This window comes from Vanessa atalanta, chromosome 13, assembly GCF_905147765.1.
Source record: "Vanessa atalanta chromosome 13, ilVanAtal1.2, whole genome shotgun sequence".
NCBI lineage: Eukaryota > Metazoa > Arthropoda > Insecta > Lepidoptera > Nymphalidae > Vanessa > Vanessa atalanta.
The window spans coordinates 11,863,650-11,881,478 of record NC_061883.1 but is presented as its reverse complement, the minus strand read 5'-3'; the positions used below and the strand labels follow the sequence as shown (position 1 = coordinate 11,881,478).

The following is a 17,829-nucleotide window of genomic DNA, read 5'->3' as shown; positions in this document are numbered from 1 at the left end:
ATTTAGCTTAAATTATATGTCACATATGAGATGAGATTCTGAGATAATTTTATCGCATAGAATAGTCAAACTGTGCTTCATCGGTTTTTTTTGATTTTCAATATTTTTTAACGTATCCAATTTCCTCTGCACGTTTAATTCTCACACTGTGTGTGTCTTTGTTGAAAATGTGTGACACCTAATTGAAAAAACGCACTAGAATGAAAAATATTTTTATTTTCTGCTTATTAGTGTATGCCTTTTTGGTGTTAATATTGAATAAATAATTTAATAAAAAAAACATACAATTACAGTAACTGCAATCCCACGTACCTACATGGTGTAGATTTCCCAATCACAACGCTTAATAACGTAAGCGTCACATCGCTACTATAAATACTTGAATAGCGTAGATAAATCAACACAGAGATAAAACTACATTAGATTATCTAATATGGCAACATTTAATAAATAAAATCACGGACAAACGGAAAACAGTCCAAGAAGCTTACAATATTCTGCTACCTTACTAAGAAAATTTTACAAAATTACTTACCGTACGCGATTCCAGAAAAAAATATACGAACTTATTTTTAAAATTACTTCGAAAGAGACTCATATAATTTCCATCAGTATAATTAAATTTAAAAACTAAATTATGACACATATCTTATGTATAAAATTAATAATAACATCATATGATAAATGAAAATTAAACACATTGGAATAAAAATGGCTTAAAATATATCAAAAGCAATAACACTTACTGGTATCGCACTTAAAACCCTACGAATTACTAATTATCTTCAAATCACATCATTACTTACATCTATTTACAATAAAATTGAGATAGAATTAACTGGTGCTATCAGACTTGGCCGACTCACTCTCCTCCGTGATGGTGATCATGGGGGGGCTGTCGAAACTGCTTACACCTGGGGACATTTCATTCGTAAGCTTCTCGAATTTAGGTGATCCATTTTTAATCACTTCCTTAACTGATTCATACACATCCATCTTTATCACTGGTAATGACGCTCTCTTACCTTTTATAACATCCTTTGGAGGAAAATCTTCAGTTATCGTCTCCATGACTTTTACATCCGACTCGTCTTGTGTAGCAACTGGTAAACTATCAGCCCTATTAAATGATTTCATTTTTTTATCAACTTTATCAGATATGGGTATAGCAACACCGTTTTCTAATTTCTTCTCCCTGATATCGTGCAAGTGTTGTAAGCTGTATTCTCTGGCCTGCACATCCGATAATAAAGGACCATCTGTCGAGCCTTCGATACTATACCCAGGACCTTGCAGCATATCGTTACCAATTATGGAATCTTGTTTGAAAATAGCTGCAGTTACAACAGGCTTATCAGGATCTGTTGGTGTTTTACCTATAAGTGGTTCTTGAGAATTGTCATGCACTATCGCATCGGCTAGATCGTCTTTAGAGGTATCGTAACCAGCATAGACTGGGTAGCCGAATGGACCTTGATCGTATCCCATCTGACTGCTGTATGAATAGCTGATGTTGTGTGAACCGATTGAGGACATGCTGAGATCAGATATTGACAAGCCTGTACTTGATAAAGCTAGCGCCTGACGTTCATACTTTCCGCTGCTTCGTTCACTGTCCTCTTCAATGATGATCTTCCTTTCAAAGTCCTCGGGAACGCGATGAATAAGTGCTTGATTGGTTGAAATCTGTGGATCGTGTGGTGGTGAGTTGTGAAGTGATTTATGAGGTCTGTAAGTAGTTGATTGTTGGACTTCAACTACAAATATACCGTCGTTATCAGGAGAATATTTCATCTTCGTTTCGCGACCGTTTTTAGTAATATCCTGAAAAAAAAACATACATATTTCAATCTAGAAAATCATATATTCATTATACGACACTAAAGTCATTGACCTTTAGGCAGATTAAAAATTACATTTGATGCAATGTCCATATTGTTGGTCTTAAAATTATGTGATTTAAGACGTTGTAAATTATAACATCTTTAAAATAAAATGGTTGATTTAATGACAACAGTTATAAGCTTACATTTCTCTCCTCCGTTTCAACAATAAGATGATTATTTTTAAGCGTCATGGTGAAGATGGATCCGTTGGCCGGAGGTGTGTCCACATCAGTACCACCCTCATCTGAAGACTTTAACTAGAATTTAAAAAAAAACATGTTATAATTTTACAAATCAAAATAAATAAATATTTTCGCAATAATTTAATTGAAGATATTTTTAATGCATGGTTCTTTAATAATAAAATCGGTGGTAAATACGATTAATACTCTATGATGTGTAGTGGCACCCTTATTTTTACTCAAATCCAGATTAAAGGAAATCTTTTGAAACATGACCACTTAATGCATAAAAGACTTAAAAAATCCTCTTTAAATCTTAAACCCTTTTCGTCTGATTCAAATTTACATCATTCCGAAGGTATGCAATCTAAAAAATGATTTAAGTACATTCATAAACAGACTCCAAATGTGCTGTAATCCTTTTATTGCAAGATAGGGTTGCCTACTGTTATTAAATATAAAAAGATAATGAAAACACTACTAAATTTAAATAGCTTTAATCTAGGCAGCGTAACTACTTATAAAACAATACTGGTTTTCCGAAAGGTAAAATTCATACAAAGTTAGTTTTCCACCTCTTTGAAGTCGAAATATTCTTAAAACTTTTCTTCGAAAGCATTTACGTCGCAAATTAAAATTGAGCATAGGTACTATCTTTTATTATGCTAAATTTTAAGTCAACGGAACCTCAACACAACACAACAAAACAAACAAACAAACACAACACACATGTCAACTTAGATGTCATAGTTACTAGCTAATACCTAATATAAGGAGTTATTTAATTTACACAACAATCTGTGTCAAATTTGAGATGAGCAATTTACTCAAATAAACAATAAAAATATGTATATATAAAAATATTTTAAATATGACAAATACAATCATAAGCAAATATTAATATATATTTATATAAATGTCTCATTGTTAGGCTAAAGTGTCTATTTCTTTATTTTAATTCCAAAATATATTTATAAGCTTGTATTTATAAGGTTTTACTGGAATAGTCAACGTTAACAGGAAGAAGAAAAAAACTGATTACCAACCCTAAAACTAAACTCGTGCTGACTAACAACGAGCGCGCTACACAAAGGATCAAGTTCTATTCGTCGCGGTACACTGCTCTGCGCTAACGACCTGCGCATTGATGAAGCGTCTTCGCCCACATGCTTTTAATATTTTAGGTATTAGCGAAGTCAATGTTAAAATACTTCATGCATGCATTTTAACGTTGACTATAGCAAAACTTAACTTATTTCATTTCCTTGAATATTAATAAGGGAATCGCTATTTAATATATAAATTCGATAAATAAATATTCTTGTTTTTTCTATATTAATATATATATATATATATAATATTATAATATATTTTTTTCGGTGTGATTAAAATAATAATTTGAAGGAGTCGGTTGAATATATCAAGGAGAGATCAAAGGTGTGCGACGACTCCATTAAAAAGTAAATTTCGCAAAGTTAGTGCACCTCCGCGTGACAAAATAAATGTCTCCTCTGTGTCATATCAATCAATGATGTTATTTATTACTTTTAACAATAATATATTCATATATTATATTTAAAAGGATCATTCAAAGAAGTTTATTTAAAACCTATCTATTGTCATAAATTATTGGGCAATATAACTAATATATATTATGAAATTAAATAAATACTTTAAGGACTAATAATAATTTCCGCTCCTAATAAGAGAAAAGCTTTTATTTAGTTGGAGGACAAGGGTTCATTATCAAACCTACAAATTTTACCACTAGGCAGCCTATATATGTCCCTGTCATTGAAGCCACATATTCAGAATAACTGTGTCCTCCTGACTGATTTCTATAACATACCTCTTGGTGGTAGGGCTTTGTGCAAGCCCGTCTGGGTAGGTACCACCCACTCATCAGATATTCTACCGCCAAATAACAGTACACTGTATTGTTGTGTTCCGGAAAACAGGGTACAGTATATGAATAAGATTATAATGGAAATAAAAAATAAAAAATAATTTGTATGTTTAAATGTGTAGATCAAGTAGAGTCCAGTAGAGTTCCGAGTAGAGTCTGGTTGTAGATCTTCGTGAACATGACGTGAGAGATTTGTTAATGCATATATTAAAGAATCAACTAATTATACAATATTATATTATATATACAGAAATAGGTTGTTGTCGTTATAAGACAATGATTTATAGTAATTAAGGTTCAAATCATGACCCCGTCAAGTGTTTGCGTGCATGCTAACAGCATTTTTAATTGTCTAAACGCACATATACTGAAAATGATTCGTAAAACATAAAACGTAAAATTTTAATGCCATGCCTAAATATTTAACAACATTTAATTTTTTAATAATTCAATTGATTTTAATTAACATGAAGGTTATTGACAATTAACTTTTATATTTTATTTTAAATATAATAAATACTTCTTTGATACCTTGATAGCATGATACCTATAATTGAATTCCGTTAAAAAAATCTACATGACTCATAAATCATAAATACAAAATACACAAAAATTTGAACAGTGCAAACGCTGTTGAAGAAAATATTCCGTTTACAAAACATATCGTCACAAAAACTTAATAAATAGAATTCTATGTGTCACCGTGTCATCGACACGGTATATTTTAATACAATTATAAACACATTTATTAGGTTTCAAAGTCACCTTCCTAGGCGGTCTAAGTGCCGGGCGGGGTCGACGGCCGGTCGACGCCCGCGCACTTTTCGGCCATCTTTATTTCCCGCCCGCAGCCTCCAGCGATCGCGTTGCACTTTTTAGATGTACCTACTCCTGCCATACGACTATCTAACGACTGAACAGCGATGATTATGGAGATGTCTTTTATATTATATATTTTTATAGTTCGTACATTTTATATAATACAGAAAAACAATATGCTTAATAATGTAATGAATTTTGATAATTCATTTAACAATCGTGTTACACTTACGGTAGTAGGTTAGTATACGTTAGTTAGGAGAGTTCAACAACACTTGAAAACCCCATATTTTTTAAAGCCATATATCAAATCACCAAAATATCAGGATCACATCCTGATATTTTGGTCATATCTAATTCTAAACCGAAATAATATGTGTTCGGTGGAATTAACGGTACCTTTATATATTTCTGTCTCAATATGTCAGTGTGCCAAGTATATGTCAATGTGTTAAGGTAGGACAAATTTAAAAATGATTCAGAAATTAATTTACGTAATTCTTCAAAATAAACTCTATATTCATTTTAAGACAAATATAAGATTAACAAATACATAAATACAAAAAATATATTTAATAAAAATGCATAGATTTATTGACTCGGTATTTACAAAAAAAAAGTAACAATTTTCTTGTCAGCTTCTCGGTAAAATACATATAGCAAACACGTGGGAACTCTTCACGATTTAAATGGGCGAGTCCATTGTGTCAAAGTCTAATTGAATAAAAATAAATTGTTTTTGATTTTGAGCCAATCTTTAAAGCCAGTTCATTCTTTTATCTTAAAAAGTCAAGCAACGTTGCACCAAAAGATCTTATCTGCCATCTTCAATCGGGGCCTACTCTACACCACCTCTGTCCCTCCCAATTCGCCTCACAGTACATTGCACTACAACACCAGTCTGACTAGATTTTTGGCAGCTCTCCCCGCCGCGCCAGAGCCGAATTCTTTTATGAGCTTTTGACGACTTAGGCCTTTTTTTTCTTTAACTTACAAACACATGCAACGATGCATGAGGTAGTATAACCATATTATTATATGAATTAGGTTATTTTAATGAGCAATTTTAACTTTTTCTTATGATGACAGAGAAATATATTAATATAAGTGATTATTATGTAACTCATAGTTTTATTTTAGTGTTGATGCGATTGTAGTATTAACCATTTGTGTTAGTTATGTGTTTTAAATCGTAGAGGTCGTAGAAGTCGATTCATTTGAACATTTGTAAACTGGACGAGATGGTCCAGTGGTTAGAACACGAGAATCTTAAGCGATTATCACCTAAGACAGCACTATTGAATTTTCATGTGCTTAATTTGCGTTTATAATTCATCTCGTGCCAACAGTCAAAAACATTGTCAGGAATCCTGTATGATTTGAATATATATTTGCCACATGTGTATCTACCAAACCGCATTGGAGCAGCATGGTCAAATAACCTAAAAAAATATTTTCTAGATGCTGAGTTAGCCCAGCCGTTGGATTTACAGGCAGTTCCTTTTTTTTCTAGACTGATAAATAAGCAACCAAAAAAGCAAGTTTCGATAATTGGCTAAAAACCTAATCGAGTTGGACGATGATACTATAAAAATTTGAATCATCATTGCATCGCCTATGCACCACCAACCTTGAGAGCTATGATGTCCCTTGTACCTTTAATTACACTGGCTCACTCACACTTTAAGCCGGTACTCAATAATAGTACGTAGTGCTGTTTAGCGATAGAGTAAATATATGTTTTGTTTAGATTTTTTATAGCTGATCTTTTTATTTTTTTGTCAATTATGTAGGTGGACAGGAACATCAGCCACCTGATAGAATATTATCCATTCTTTACATAGATAGTACGCCACAACCTTGGGAACTAATATGTTATGTCTCTTCTATATGAATATATTCTGACATACTCGCCATTCAAACCCCAATACAAAAATACCAAGTACCTATTGCTGTGTGGCGGTAGAATATCTGATGAGTGGAACCTACCCAGACGAGATCGCAAAAAGCCCTACCACCTTGTAATATTTTTATATGCATTTTCGCGTGCAATGTCTGATAAAGGAATTGGTAGTACATTAAAGTACATTAAAAATATATAGCCAGTACATTAAAAATACTTATAGTTTGTTTTTTTATACTTTGCAAATATTTAATATACTTCTTTATATGGACATACTTTTCGAATTCAAATATCATTGAATAATTATTGTAAACTGACAATTAAAATATTTCTCTCCTTATAATTATTTCTTAATTTGACCTTAGAGCAAAAAGGAAAATTGACGAAATGACAAAAGTAAACTATTTTATTTTTCAATATATTTTTTTTTTAATTAAATTGATTATCGATTTTATAAAATAATTTCATCATATACTATAATAATTGGTAGATGCCGCGGCTTTTCATGGACTTTTAAGGGGAAAAAAGGTTTTTTAGACAAAAACATTGTCAACGCTTATTATTTATCGGTTCTTATACAGGCTGTTTCTTTTACAATACACAACGAAAAATTTTGATAAATTTGGAAGACAGCAAAATCTCGTCGTCGTCGGAAATTGAACCCATTAAATAAAAAACACATCTATATTTATTTATATATATACAACGGGTACCTTATACTTGTTGACTTCCAGGCAGGATGTATTATATACATATGTAATTGTATTTAACTAACATGACTTTGTATTTTTAAATGTTTAAAAAGAGTAACTACTGAGTTTCTTGCCGAATCTTCATTTCGAACCGGTAGTAGCTTCACTTAATATAGTTTGTTAAATGACGATTCAAAAGTTCTTGTAAATGCCTACTCGAATAAAGTATATTTTTATTTTGATATAAACAGTGATAATAGCTGTGTATTAACTAAGTACATTATGTAATAAGTGACATAGCTCTATTGTATAACGGTAATTCCGAAACTAGGAATTGCAGTGTAGACCGCGCAAGCCTGAAATAGTCGAAAGTAGCGTCAGCAGAAAAACAAACAATAAATATAATAATACCATCAAGACTGCGATTGAAACATTTTATCTTATATATTATTTATTCCTTTAAAGTCAATGAAATTTGCGTCCAATAGATGCAGTCTACGATCTTATTGTTCGTCAAAAATGTACCTTCGGTTTCAAAATAAATACAATCATTTTTTTAAAACAAATTATTCGCAAATAAATTTCTAATCCTCCACTTCTTAAGATAACGAAATCGTCCAATATAATGTATAATATATATTAATATTAATGGAAAAATGTTATTTGAGCCACTTCTAATAACCATATCATAAAACTACGATAAGTTATTATTATTATTATGCAGTTAGTACATTCCATGGGTCTCAGACTCTCGAGTTTCAATATAGTTTCTAGAATTACTGGAATGAGATAGACTAAATACAAATACAGCGTGGTGGACTAAACCACAAATATTCTTATTATTAAAACAGAGTTTTTGCCCACCTGTGGGACTTTGAAAACTAAGATATATTATAAATGCGAAAGTAACTCTGTTGTCTGTCTTTTTTCCTTCTCAAACCACTAAACCAAATTTGATGAAACTTGGTATGAAGGAAGCTTGAAGCCTTGAACCCATACCCATTTTGCGCGAGACTTTTCTTGTGTTCCCGTGACGAATAAAAATAGATCGCTACTGAACCTTCAAGGAGGAGTCTCTACCCAGCAGTAGGACACAACTTCACAGGAAAATATATTTGCTATATATTTTCGATAGTCTCGTAGATATTAGTTAAAAAGTAGTAAAAATCAAGAAAATCCGAAAAGGCTCAGCCATTGGCTTAACTTTGTTATAAAATTAGAATCTCGGAATTTAAGTCCGAGTTTACGACACACTGTAGATACGATCGCTCGTAAACGCAAAAGTTTTTACGACTAACTTTGTTGAGAAATTATAAATTTAGACTCGGTTCACGACCGAAAACCGACAAAACTATATATATTTTTTTAGTTTTTACACACTTGAATTCGAAACGGCGCTGTTGTGTACAATTATCTGCAGAAAAAGCTACTCACCCACATATAAAATATAAATAGAATCAACCAATCTTAGCCTGATTTAAGTTATATACTTTATATGAAACCAGAAGATCTCGTAAGAGCCAATTAAATGATTTGCTTGTAAGTGCCACAATCAACCAATGCGTAATCTCCTGGGTCATCAGTATGATGGTAAGATATCACCAGCACGAGCATTCTCAGGTACACTTGGGATCAGGCATCTGATGGTACCCGTTTTTGTTTTAAGTACCACGCAACTACAAGCCGAGAGCCGTGATGGCCCAGTGGTTAGAACTCATTTTTTTTTTTTTTTTAAAAATATTGGACAACATCACATACATTACTCTGATCCCAATGTAAGTAGCTAAAGCACTTGTGTTATGGAAATCAGAAGTAACGACGGTACCACAAACACCCAGACCCAAGGCAACATAGAAAATTAATGATTTTTTCTACATCGACTCGGCCGGGAATCGAACCCGGGACCTCGGAGTGGCGTACCCATGAAAACCGGTGTACACACTACTCGACCACGGAGGTCGTCAACTCATGCTTCTTAACCGATGATTACGGGTTCAAACCTAGGCAAGCACCACTGAATTTTCATGTGCTTAATTTGTGTTTATAATTCATCTCGTTCTCGGCGGTGAAGGAAACCTGCATGTGTCTAATTTCAACGAAATTCTATCACATGTGAATCCACAAAACCGCTTTGAAGTTGCGGGGTGGTATATGCTCTTAACCTTCTCCATAAAGGGAAAGAAGGTTAGGCCCAGCTATGGGAAATTTACAGGATGTTAATGTGTTACTGTGAACTACAAGCACATACTCAAATACTTAGCGTGCTTAAGGACTACGACTGGCGACATATTAAATATATCTTTATCGATACAAATTTAAATTTTGACCTATTTTTTTTATTATCAATAAATAATTTATACTTCTTAATATTTTATCTGTCCTCTGCATCTGCGTATCAACCAATCCAGATCTCAGAGGTTAAGTTATACAGAGCGATTGCTATCTGACCTCAACCTTTCAGGTAACCGTAAATAACGTCGATAATTTGACTTAGAATATATTTTCAATAACATATTAAATTATAATAATCACGTTTCATAAGTATCCGATTATTTAATTAGAATAATAAATTAGTCACAGGATAGAAGAAAACTTAAACGACCAGCTGACTACTAGTCAATAAGTGCTACGTCTACGACTAGATATTGGCTACGTAGTCTACGCAGAATAGCTTGCTACGACCGTGTCTAGTCGTAGAAGTCGTAGGAGAGAATGTACGAAATATCTGTCCTGATGAATTTTACATCATATGTTTAAATATAATGCATGTAAAGGTTATTTTCATTCACCAAACATTTACTGTATTTTAAATAACTGTGATTTTATCACGTACACGTCGTGTTAGTTTTTAAATGAGTCTTAACATGCTAATAATAAATCTAAGCTGCACTGCACCTGTGTTTTCGGTACAAATACACCAAAATTTGTCAATTTCTTAATTTTTTTCGGTTCTCTCCCCGTTTTATGTTTATATATAGTTTTAAATACCGCGTTCCGCTTTCTAAATATAAACATATTTAAAAATATTTTATATTTAGGCAATGTGAGCGAGTGTGTTACGCGCCAGTACTTTTATCATAATATACGTTTAGAAACCTTTAGACAAATGTAATTTGATGATTATATTTAAAAAAAAATATATAGTAATATGTTAAGTAAAATCACACCACGCACAACTGTATAAACGGCTAGTATTTTCCAAGAACTGTAATCTTTAAATACTTATATCTGTTCAATTAAGGCCACGTACACACCCACAAAAATGGTAGTATGATTGTATGAAATAATTCAAACTTCGCGATAATGGCATTGCGTGAGTTAATGACGAACAATCAGACGGAGATATTTAGCCAAATCACTTGGAAAGTCAGAATGAATTAGCATTAAGAGTTATAAAGTACAACGAATTTGTTCGAGCCGTGATAATTTTAGCTTTTATAATAACCTCGTAGACAGTTAAGGAAATAGAGGTAAATAGATCCGTGGTCATTATAATACACATTACTTGACGGTAGGCTTTGTAGAAGCCCGCCTGGGTAGGTACTTTGTATTGTTGTGTTACGGTTTGAAAGGTGAGTGAGCCAGTGTATCTCGAATAATTGCGATTGGTCTATTTGGATTAGTCAATGATATTATGTACATTGAATTTTTCTTGGCAATTTTATAATAGCTCGATATCAACTAAAACCTTAAATCTCTAATAAATTGTTTCATTCACAAGATGTTTTTTAGATACACTTACAATTGAACTAGATGGGCCGCTATATTATATTTTAAGAGTGCTTGAATATATATATATATATATATATTTATTTATTTAGTTATTTATATCTTATATTTATTATGAAATAATAATAAAGGTCTAATATATACATTTAGTAATAATGTAAAAAAATACCTTCTCTAAAACAAAAAATCTATATAACAAAAACACGATATGAACGCCTCATATTTCCTTGAAAACAAATTTCGTTATAGTTCCGGCTAAAGTCATTTGAGCTTTGTCTCAGCGCTCTTTCAATACCAACCCGGATAATATACAATATTATAATTACATACAAAAATAAATATCACACAGGATTTTCGACTCTACGCCAATGATAACAGTGACTTGTGAATTTTCATTAATGTCTCGTACGATTGTAAGCACAGCGTCTTTGTTACGAACTAACGGTAGATCTGGTTTGGAAAGCCATGTATTATATTGAAATGTCTAACTGTACGTTGAATGCGAATTGTAGGCGTGAATGTGGAAACTTAAAATATTTAGGTTATATGTCTGACTTGGGCAATTTTTTAGCGAGACATATCTAACGTTATAAATGGATGTTATTATAACTGCTTGAGATTTTTTATTTATTTAGCTGTGCCCGCAACTTCTTGCGCGTTGTTTGTATTTAAGTTATTTGGATATTGTAAAATGATTTTACTTTTATTCTATATATTATTCTAAAATAGTAGTAGCCTAAGTTACTCCTTATTACATCCGCTATCTGCCAGTGAAAGTCACGTCGAAATCGGTTCAGCCTTTCCAGAGATTAGCCGAAACAAACAGACAGACAGACAAAAATTGTAAAAAATGTTATTTTGGTATATGTACCGTGTATACTTACATATGCATTTAGTAAGAATGGGTTATTTTAATATTACAAACAGACACTCCAATTTTATTATATGTACAGATATATTCCGAAGAATTGCTAAATTGAAGCGGCAGTGCTGACGGTCGCAGGGCGAGTGGCGACCACAAACCAGAAACGCATTCTGAGAGACCATCTACAAGGTGGACCTACAATATTGTAATCTATGGATGTATAGCGTAAACTATTAACTTCGCAAAAATCCCTGAAAGAAGCGATTGTTCAGCAGTATATGTCTTCCGACTGATATGATAATAATGGATGATATTTATATGTATATACTGAGGTAAAGGAATACATACAGACAGAACAATATCAAGGTTTCGCTAATATTGCATAAATTTCTGCTTCAGTTCATTTTATAACTCATGTATATATTACGCTAATAAAAAGTTAACGATACGTATTATTTATATATGCATTGCTTAATAAACAAAAAACTTAGTGTGTACTCATGTAATAATAATTATTTTTAACATAAGCTGTAACATAATTACTTAACCTGGACGCTGTGGGTTCATATAAATGTGACCATAATAAAGTTAAATAAAGTTAAACAAAATAGCTGCCTGTGAACTTACTGCTGCTGAAATAAGACGTCATTTCTTTTTGAATAGATTGGGATCTAATTCCACCGCGCTGATGCTGCGGAGCATGAGATTAATTTAAACTCACTGCTACTCTGGTTTGAACCCGGATTTCAAATTCACGTTCTACCAACTGGTTGTAGGACTTTAGGTAACATCCACTCATTAAACTCAAATACATAAAATCAAAATATTTAAGCAGGCTTTACAAGCACTTTTGCATTGTCTTTTAACATACTATATTAAGCGAAGCTGCCACCGTTTCGGAATGCAAATTCTACCAAGAAGAACACTGCAACACTGCACATTACTGTAATACTTTATTAGCCAAATTCACAGGCACAAGGGATATAACATCTCAGTTCTCAAGGTGGCGGTGGCGATGTAAGGGATGGTTACTATTTCTAACAGTTCCAATATGATCAATTGTGACCACTTACAACCAAATAGCAACTATATCTTTCTCAAGATGAGGTGAACAGGCCCAGCAGTGGGATATGAACGGATTGCTTTACTTTAATATTATTATTTTAAGTATCGTAATATATTTCGATTTAAGTTTATGTCAATTGAACCAATATAACCTTTATAAGCGTATAATTTATAAATTATGTCGAAATAAAAATGTTAACTTTTATTTTGTGTATTTTTTAACAAAAATCATGTGTTTTTTTTTTCATAAATATACACTTTCCTTTTATCGCCAGATTTATTTGAAAAGAATTACTTTAATATTTAATTTTAATTTTTTTTTAATAAAGATAAATTGTAGCTTATAATTCAAATATTGACAAACAAAAAAATCCCGCTGAATTTGAATTGATTAATTTATTTGATCTAATTTGTGTATATTTGCTTCAAATTATTATTAATTATTTAATTAGTTACAAGTGTTTCCTAAGAAATAAGCCATTCGATTTATGTTCTACTTCTACAATGTTATATTTGATATATATATCAACAAAAGTAAGCCAAACACATTCGAGAAATAGACGTTATAGACACATAGTTTAGCGAGCCCTTGCACAAATATGATTGCTATATAAAAAAATATATACGTCTATATATTATTGACCTTTCATCGACGTCTCGTTTCCAAACCAATATATTCTTGTTAGAGTGTTCGGTCGACGTTAACGAGAGAAAGCGTACTCCTTCTCGGAAGCTGTGAGAGTCGGACATAGATTTCAAAGCGAGCTGAGCTAAAGTATCGGGCACACTTGCGCAATCATGTGAAGTAACCGCGGCGTCAAGCTAAACGAATCGTCATTGTTTAACCGAAAGTGTGACTGTCGTTTTACAGACGCTTTCGATTCATTTATTCGTACATAGTGTGCTTATAACCACGTGTTTGTTTGGATACATCCAAATTAATTCTAAGATAGTAATGCATTTTTTATTATTCTGTTAAAATTAAATCTAATCTTAACATATCATCAAAGAAAAAAAGGGAATTAAATAAAGGTATTATTTTTATCTACAGCAAAAAAAAATTATGAGCCCGTCTCGGTATTCAAACCTGGAATCTTGTATCTGCAGCTGAATAAGTCAACTACTGGTCTATACCGAGGTAGCTAGTACGAAACGAAACTCTTGTTCGTGTTAATAGACTAAATTTATTATTTTTATAACATTTATTGATTTCTTTTAAAATGAAATGTCAATTTAGATTATAAATTATATAAAGTGGGCCATATTTCCAAAGTTTTGAAAAAATATATCAAAGTTATTGGCGTTTTAACTCGCTTCGAATTTATTGTTACAAAATTGACGCAGTGCAGGCTCATTATCAAGCCAGCACTTAGCATAACAGTAAATAGGTCTAATATTATTCGTAGGCCGTTTTTACTCTGTTGGTCGTAGCAAAATATGATTATAATAAAAACTATAATAATTCCTAAAATAAAGAAAGTTAGTATCGCTTAATTTGACAGATCTGGGGTGTTTCGTTCCGAACCAGCGGTAGATTGATAACCAATCAATTTTAACGCTTTTATATTTATATTGACTTTGAATTAATTTAATACATTCAATTAACGGCGTATGAATTCCGTAAAAATTAAACATACAAATTATAAACAATAATTTATAGATAAGTTGTCTTTGAAACGTCAAAAATAAATATAAAAAAAAAGATTAAACGACGTCTGTACTGACACAATGAAATCGTTATTACAATTCACTAAAATTATTTAATAAAATACACCGTACCGGCTCCAAAGTGAACTCGATGTATACACGAAGCCTCAATTCACAAGTATATTTCATCATTCACATACAATAACAAACTCAAACATTAAAAATCATCTTAACCATTCAAACAAGTACAAAGGTTTCAAAATTTCGTTCATTCTTTGTCTTTATTTATCCAACATCGACAGATCAATTCATTCACTTTTTAGTAGGGCTTTGGTTGGGCAAGCCCGTTTGGTTACCAGCCTCATCAGATATTCACCTGCCAAACAGCAATACTAGTAACATTCCTGTTTCTAGACGTAAGGGACATCCTTAGTAATTAGTTCCCAAGGTTGGTGAAGCATTGGCGATAGGAACTAGGAATAATGAATATTTCTTACGGTGCCCTGTCTATGAGTGGTTTGTTGTCTGCTTACCATCAGATACGTACACAACCAACCACGATAGTACCATCAAAAAATATATTGACGTAAAATACGAATACACAAATATATACAAAAAACAATTTAGCCGCTCACCGAAACATGTGTTCAAACTGGATCTTACATTTACTTTTGCGACAACGCCTTCTTTATCGTATAATAATTTTAATAATAATTATTACGTTATAATTATCTATTCCTTCCACACTAATAGCTATCATGCTAGTGTAACAAAATCTATTAACTTAATCAAAACATCAGTTATTAATTAGCAAGCTGTTTTTTTTAACAATTCAAACCGACACCCGCCGAAGTGACAAAAGTAGAAGCGTCAAAGCAAATAAATGTATTATTGAAGTCAATTTAATATATTCCTAAAACACGTTCAAAACTTAACATAAAAATGTCACGAAAGGAAGTTACATTTAGCGCCAAACGAATGGCACCCGAATAAAAATAACACCTGTTGAGCCGTTGCTCCGAATTAAAACTTTTATATCGGTTTATCGTATATTTGATCAGGTTCCGTACAAAGATATACAATACTTTCGATTTTTAATTGTATTCAATCACCTACTACTAAAATAAAGACGATTATTATTTAATAATAGAATAGTTACACTTGCTCGTTGATTGTCAAAGATGCACCACCGATTGGGAAACAAATGAATCCGATACGAGCGAAAAAATTAATGCTAAAGCTTGGTGGCAGGGCTATTTCATCTGGGTGGATCTATTCACTCATCGGAGATTCTAACAGCTGTACTTAGTTTTGTAGTGGTCCGGTTTGAAGAGTAACTGAGCCAGTGGAACTACAGGGGCAAGGGACATAATAACTTAGGTCCCAAGATTGGTGGCCCATTGTCGATGGTAGAAATGATTAAAATTTACAGCGCCAAAGCCTCTGGTTACCACTTACCATCGGGTGGACAATACCGCTGTCTATACCCACCTATTTCGAAAAAATTATGCATGTACGTATTTCTTTGTATTCAATTCAATATAGTGTAACATAACTTAGAACTATACGCTGTGTAGCTCTACAACATATTCTTTGAAACAAAGTTAACATGCATTTTCACTGAAATATCAAAAGGTTATATGCGACATCGACTAAAACAATTTAAGCGATTAAAGACTAGCGTATTTCTATAACACGGCTTTCAAAATTTTTGTAACGATTAAAATATGCCTCCTGACCGATTCTAGCAACGGTGACCTTTATTAAATTTTATTTTTAAATTCACCTGCGCAGGACATAGGTTATCCAAAATTGTATTGCGCAAACTCAAGTGCACTCTCTGCCTCCTTACTCAATGTATAATACCTACGTTCTTTTAAAACGTTACTTAGAACAACGTTTCAAATTGACCTTGAAATGTCCTTAAAAAAAGGAATGGTTAATATTTCTAACAGCGCTAATGTCTATGGGGATCCATCCGTTTATACTATTGAACGAAACCTAAAATTACTATTACTAAAAAAAAAAAACATTTTATGAATGTATACCGCAGTAAGATTTCTACAGCTTTGATTTGACTATCAACCTCATTTAACGGACAAAGTGGTTGGTAGTAAGTAGTTCTATTCAATACTAAGCCACTTGTTGCGACTTCAGCGAGGCGACCTTGAATTTAGAATCCATTCACGTCAATCCCCCACGACTGTACTTGGTATAGTCACATCCAAATTTCGAAATGATACTTCTTTCTCGCACATGATAACAACTTTACGTACATCCGAGATTCGGGAGTATAACACTGCCATCCCAACACCAGGCAGCTGGAATATTCTCCAAGTATACGTAAGTATATATAAGTATAGTATTTCTTACGTATTTTAGATCACACATAGATCTTTTTGCTTTCGAATGTGTATGTACAGTAACATTTTGTGTGTATGTGCGTGCGCGAGAAGACTTCTTCCGCGTAATTAAAACAGATTTTAATTGCTAAATAATAAATTACAATAAAATAATAAAAAATCTACTCATTAAAAATAAAATTATGTTGTTTACTTTATATGTGATTACTACTTCGATAATACTCATTCGAAATTTAAATTTATGACAAAATAAGCATTGTAAAATAAAATAAGGTGTGAAGCCTATTTCGAGCGACTTGACACTTAATTGGTGGTTCAGCGAGCCACTTATTCATGTAATTTTCATCTCACCCTGTACGCGCATCATAAAAATTCACTCAATTTTTTTCTTAACTCACCCAAAGAAGTAAATTCAAGAGTTAAGTATAAATAAATAACTTAACTATTCACTTGTTAGTAGGGTTTCGTGCAAGCCCGCCTGGGTAGGGACCGCCCATTCATCAGATATTCTACCAAACTCAGTATTGTTGTGTTCTGGTTTGAAGGGTAAGTGAGCCAGTGTAACTACAGGCACAGGGGACAAAACATCTTAGTTCACAAGGTTGGTGGAGCATTGGTGATATAAGGAATGGTTAATATTTCTTACAGCGCCATTGTCTATGGGCGGTGGTGACCACTTACCAGGTGGCCCATATAAATAATATATTATATAAAAAACTCATTACTGATTAAAAAAAGAGGTTTGAGATCGACAGCCGTACAAGCCAACCAC

The 17,829-nt window shown here is 32.5% G+C and overlaps 1 protein-coding gene across 3 annotated transcripts in view; it reads right to left on the bottom strand.

The window, feature by feature from the left end:
• Positions 1 to 664: 664 nt before the first annotated feature.
• The window catches only part of LOC125068294, a 63,040-nt gene continuing 45,875 nt past the window's right edge, over positions 665 to 17,829 (bottom strand). For 2 of the 3 annotated variants that reach the window (XM_047677399.1, XM_047677400.1), the window contains exons 5-6: positions 2,030 to 2,143; positions 665 to 1,824 (exon numbers count right to left, since the gene is read on the bottom strand). In XM_047677399.1, the coding sequence (XP_047533355.1) occupies positions 835 to 1,824; positions 2,030 to 2,143 (1,104 nt within the window). In that variant the 3' untranslated portion in view covers positions 665 to 834. The remainder of the gene's footprint in view (positions 1,825 to 2,029; positions 2,144 to 17,829) is intronic. The other variant, XM_047677401.1, reaches the window with a different exon arrangement.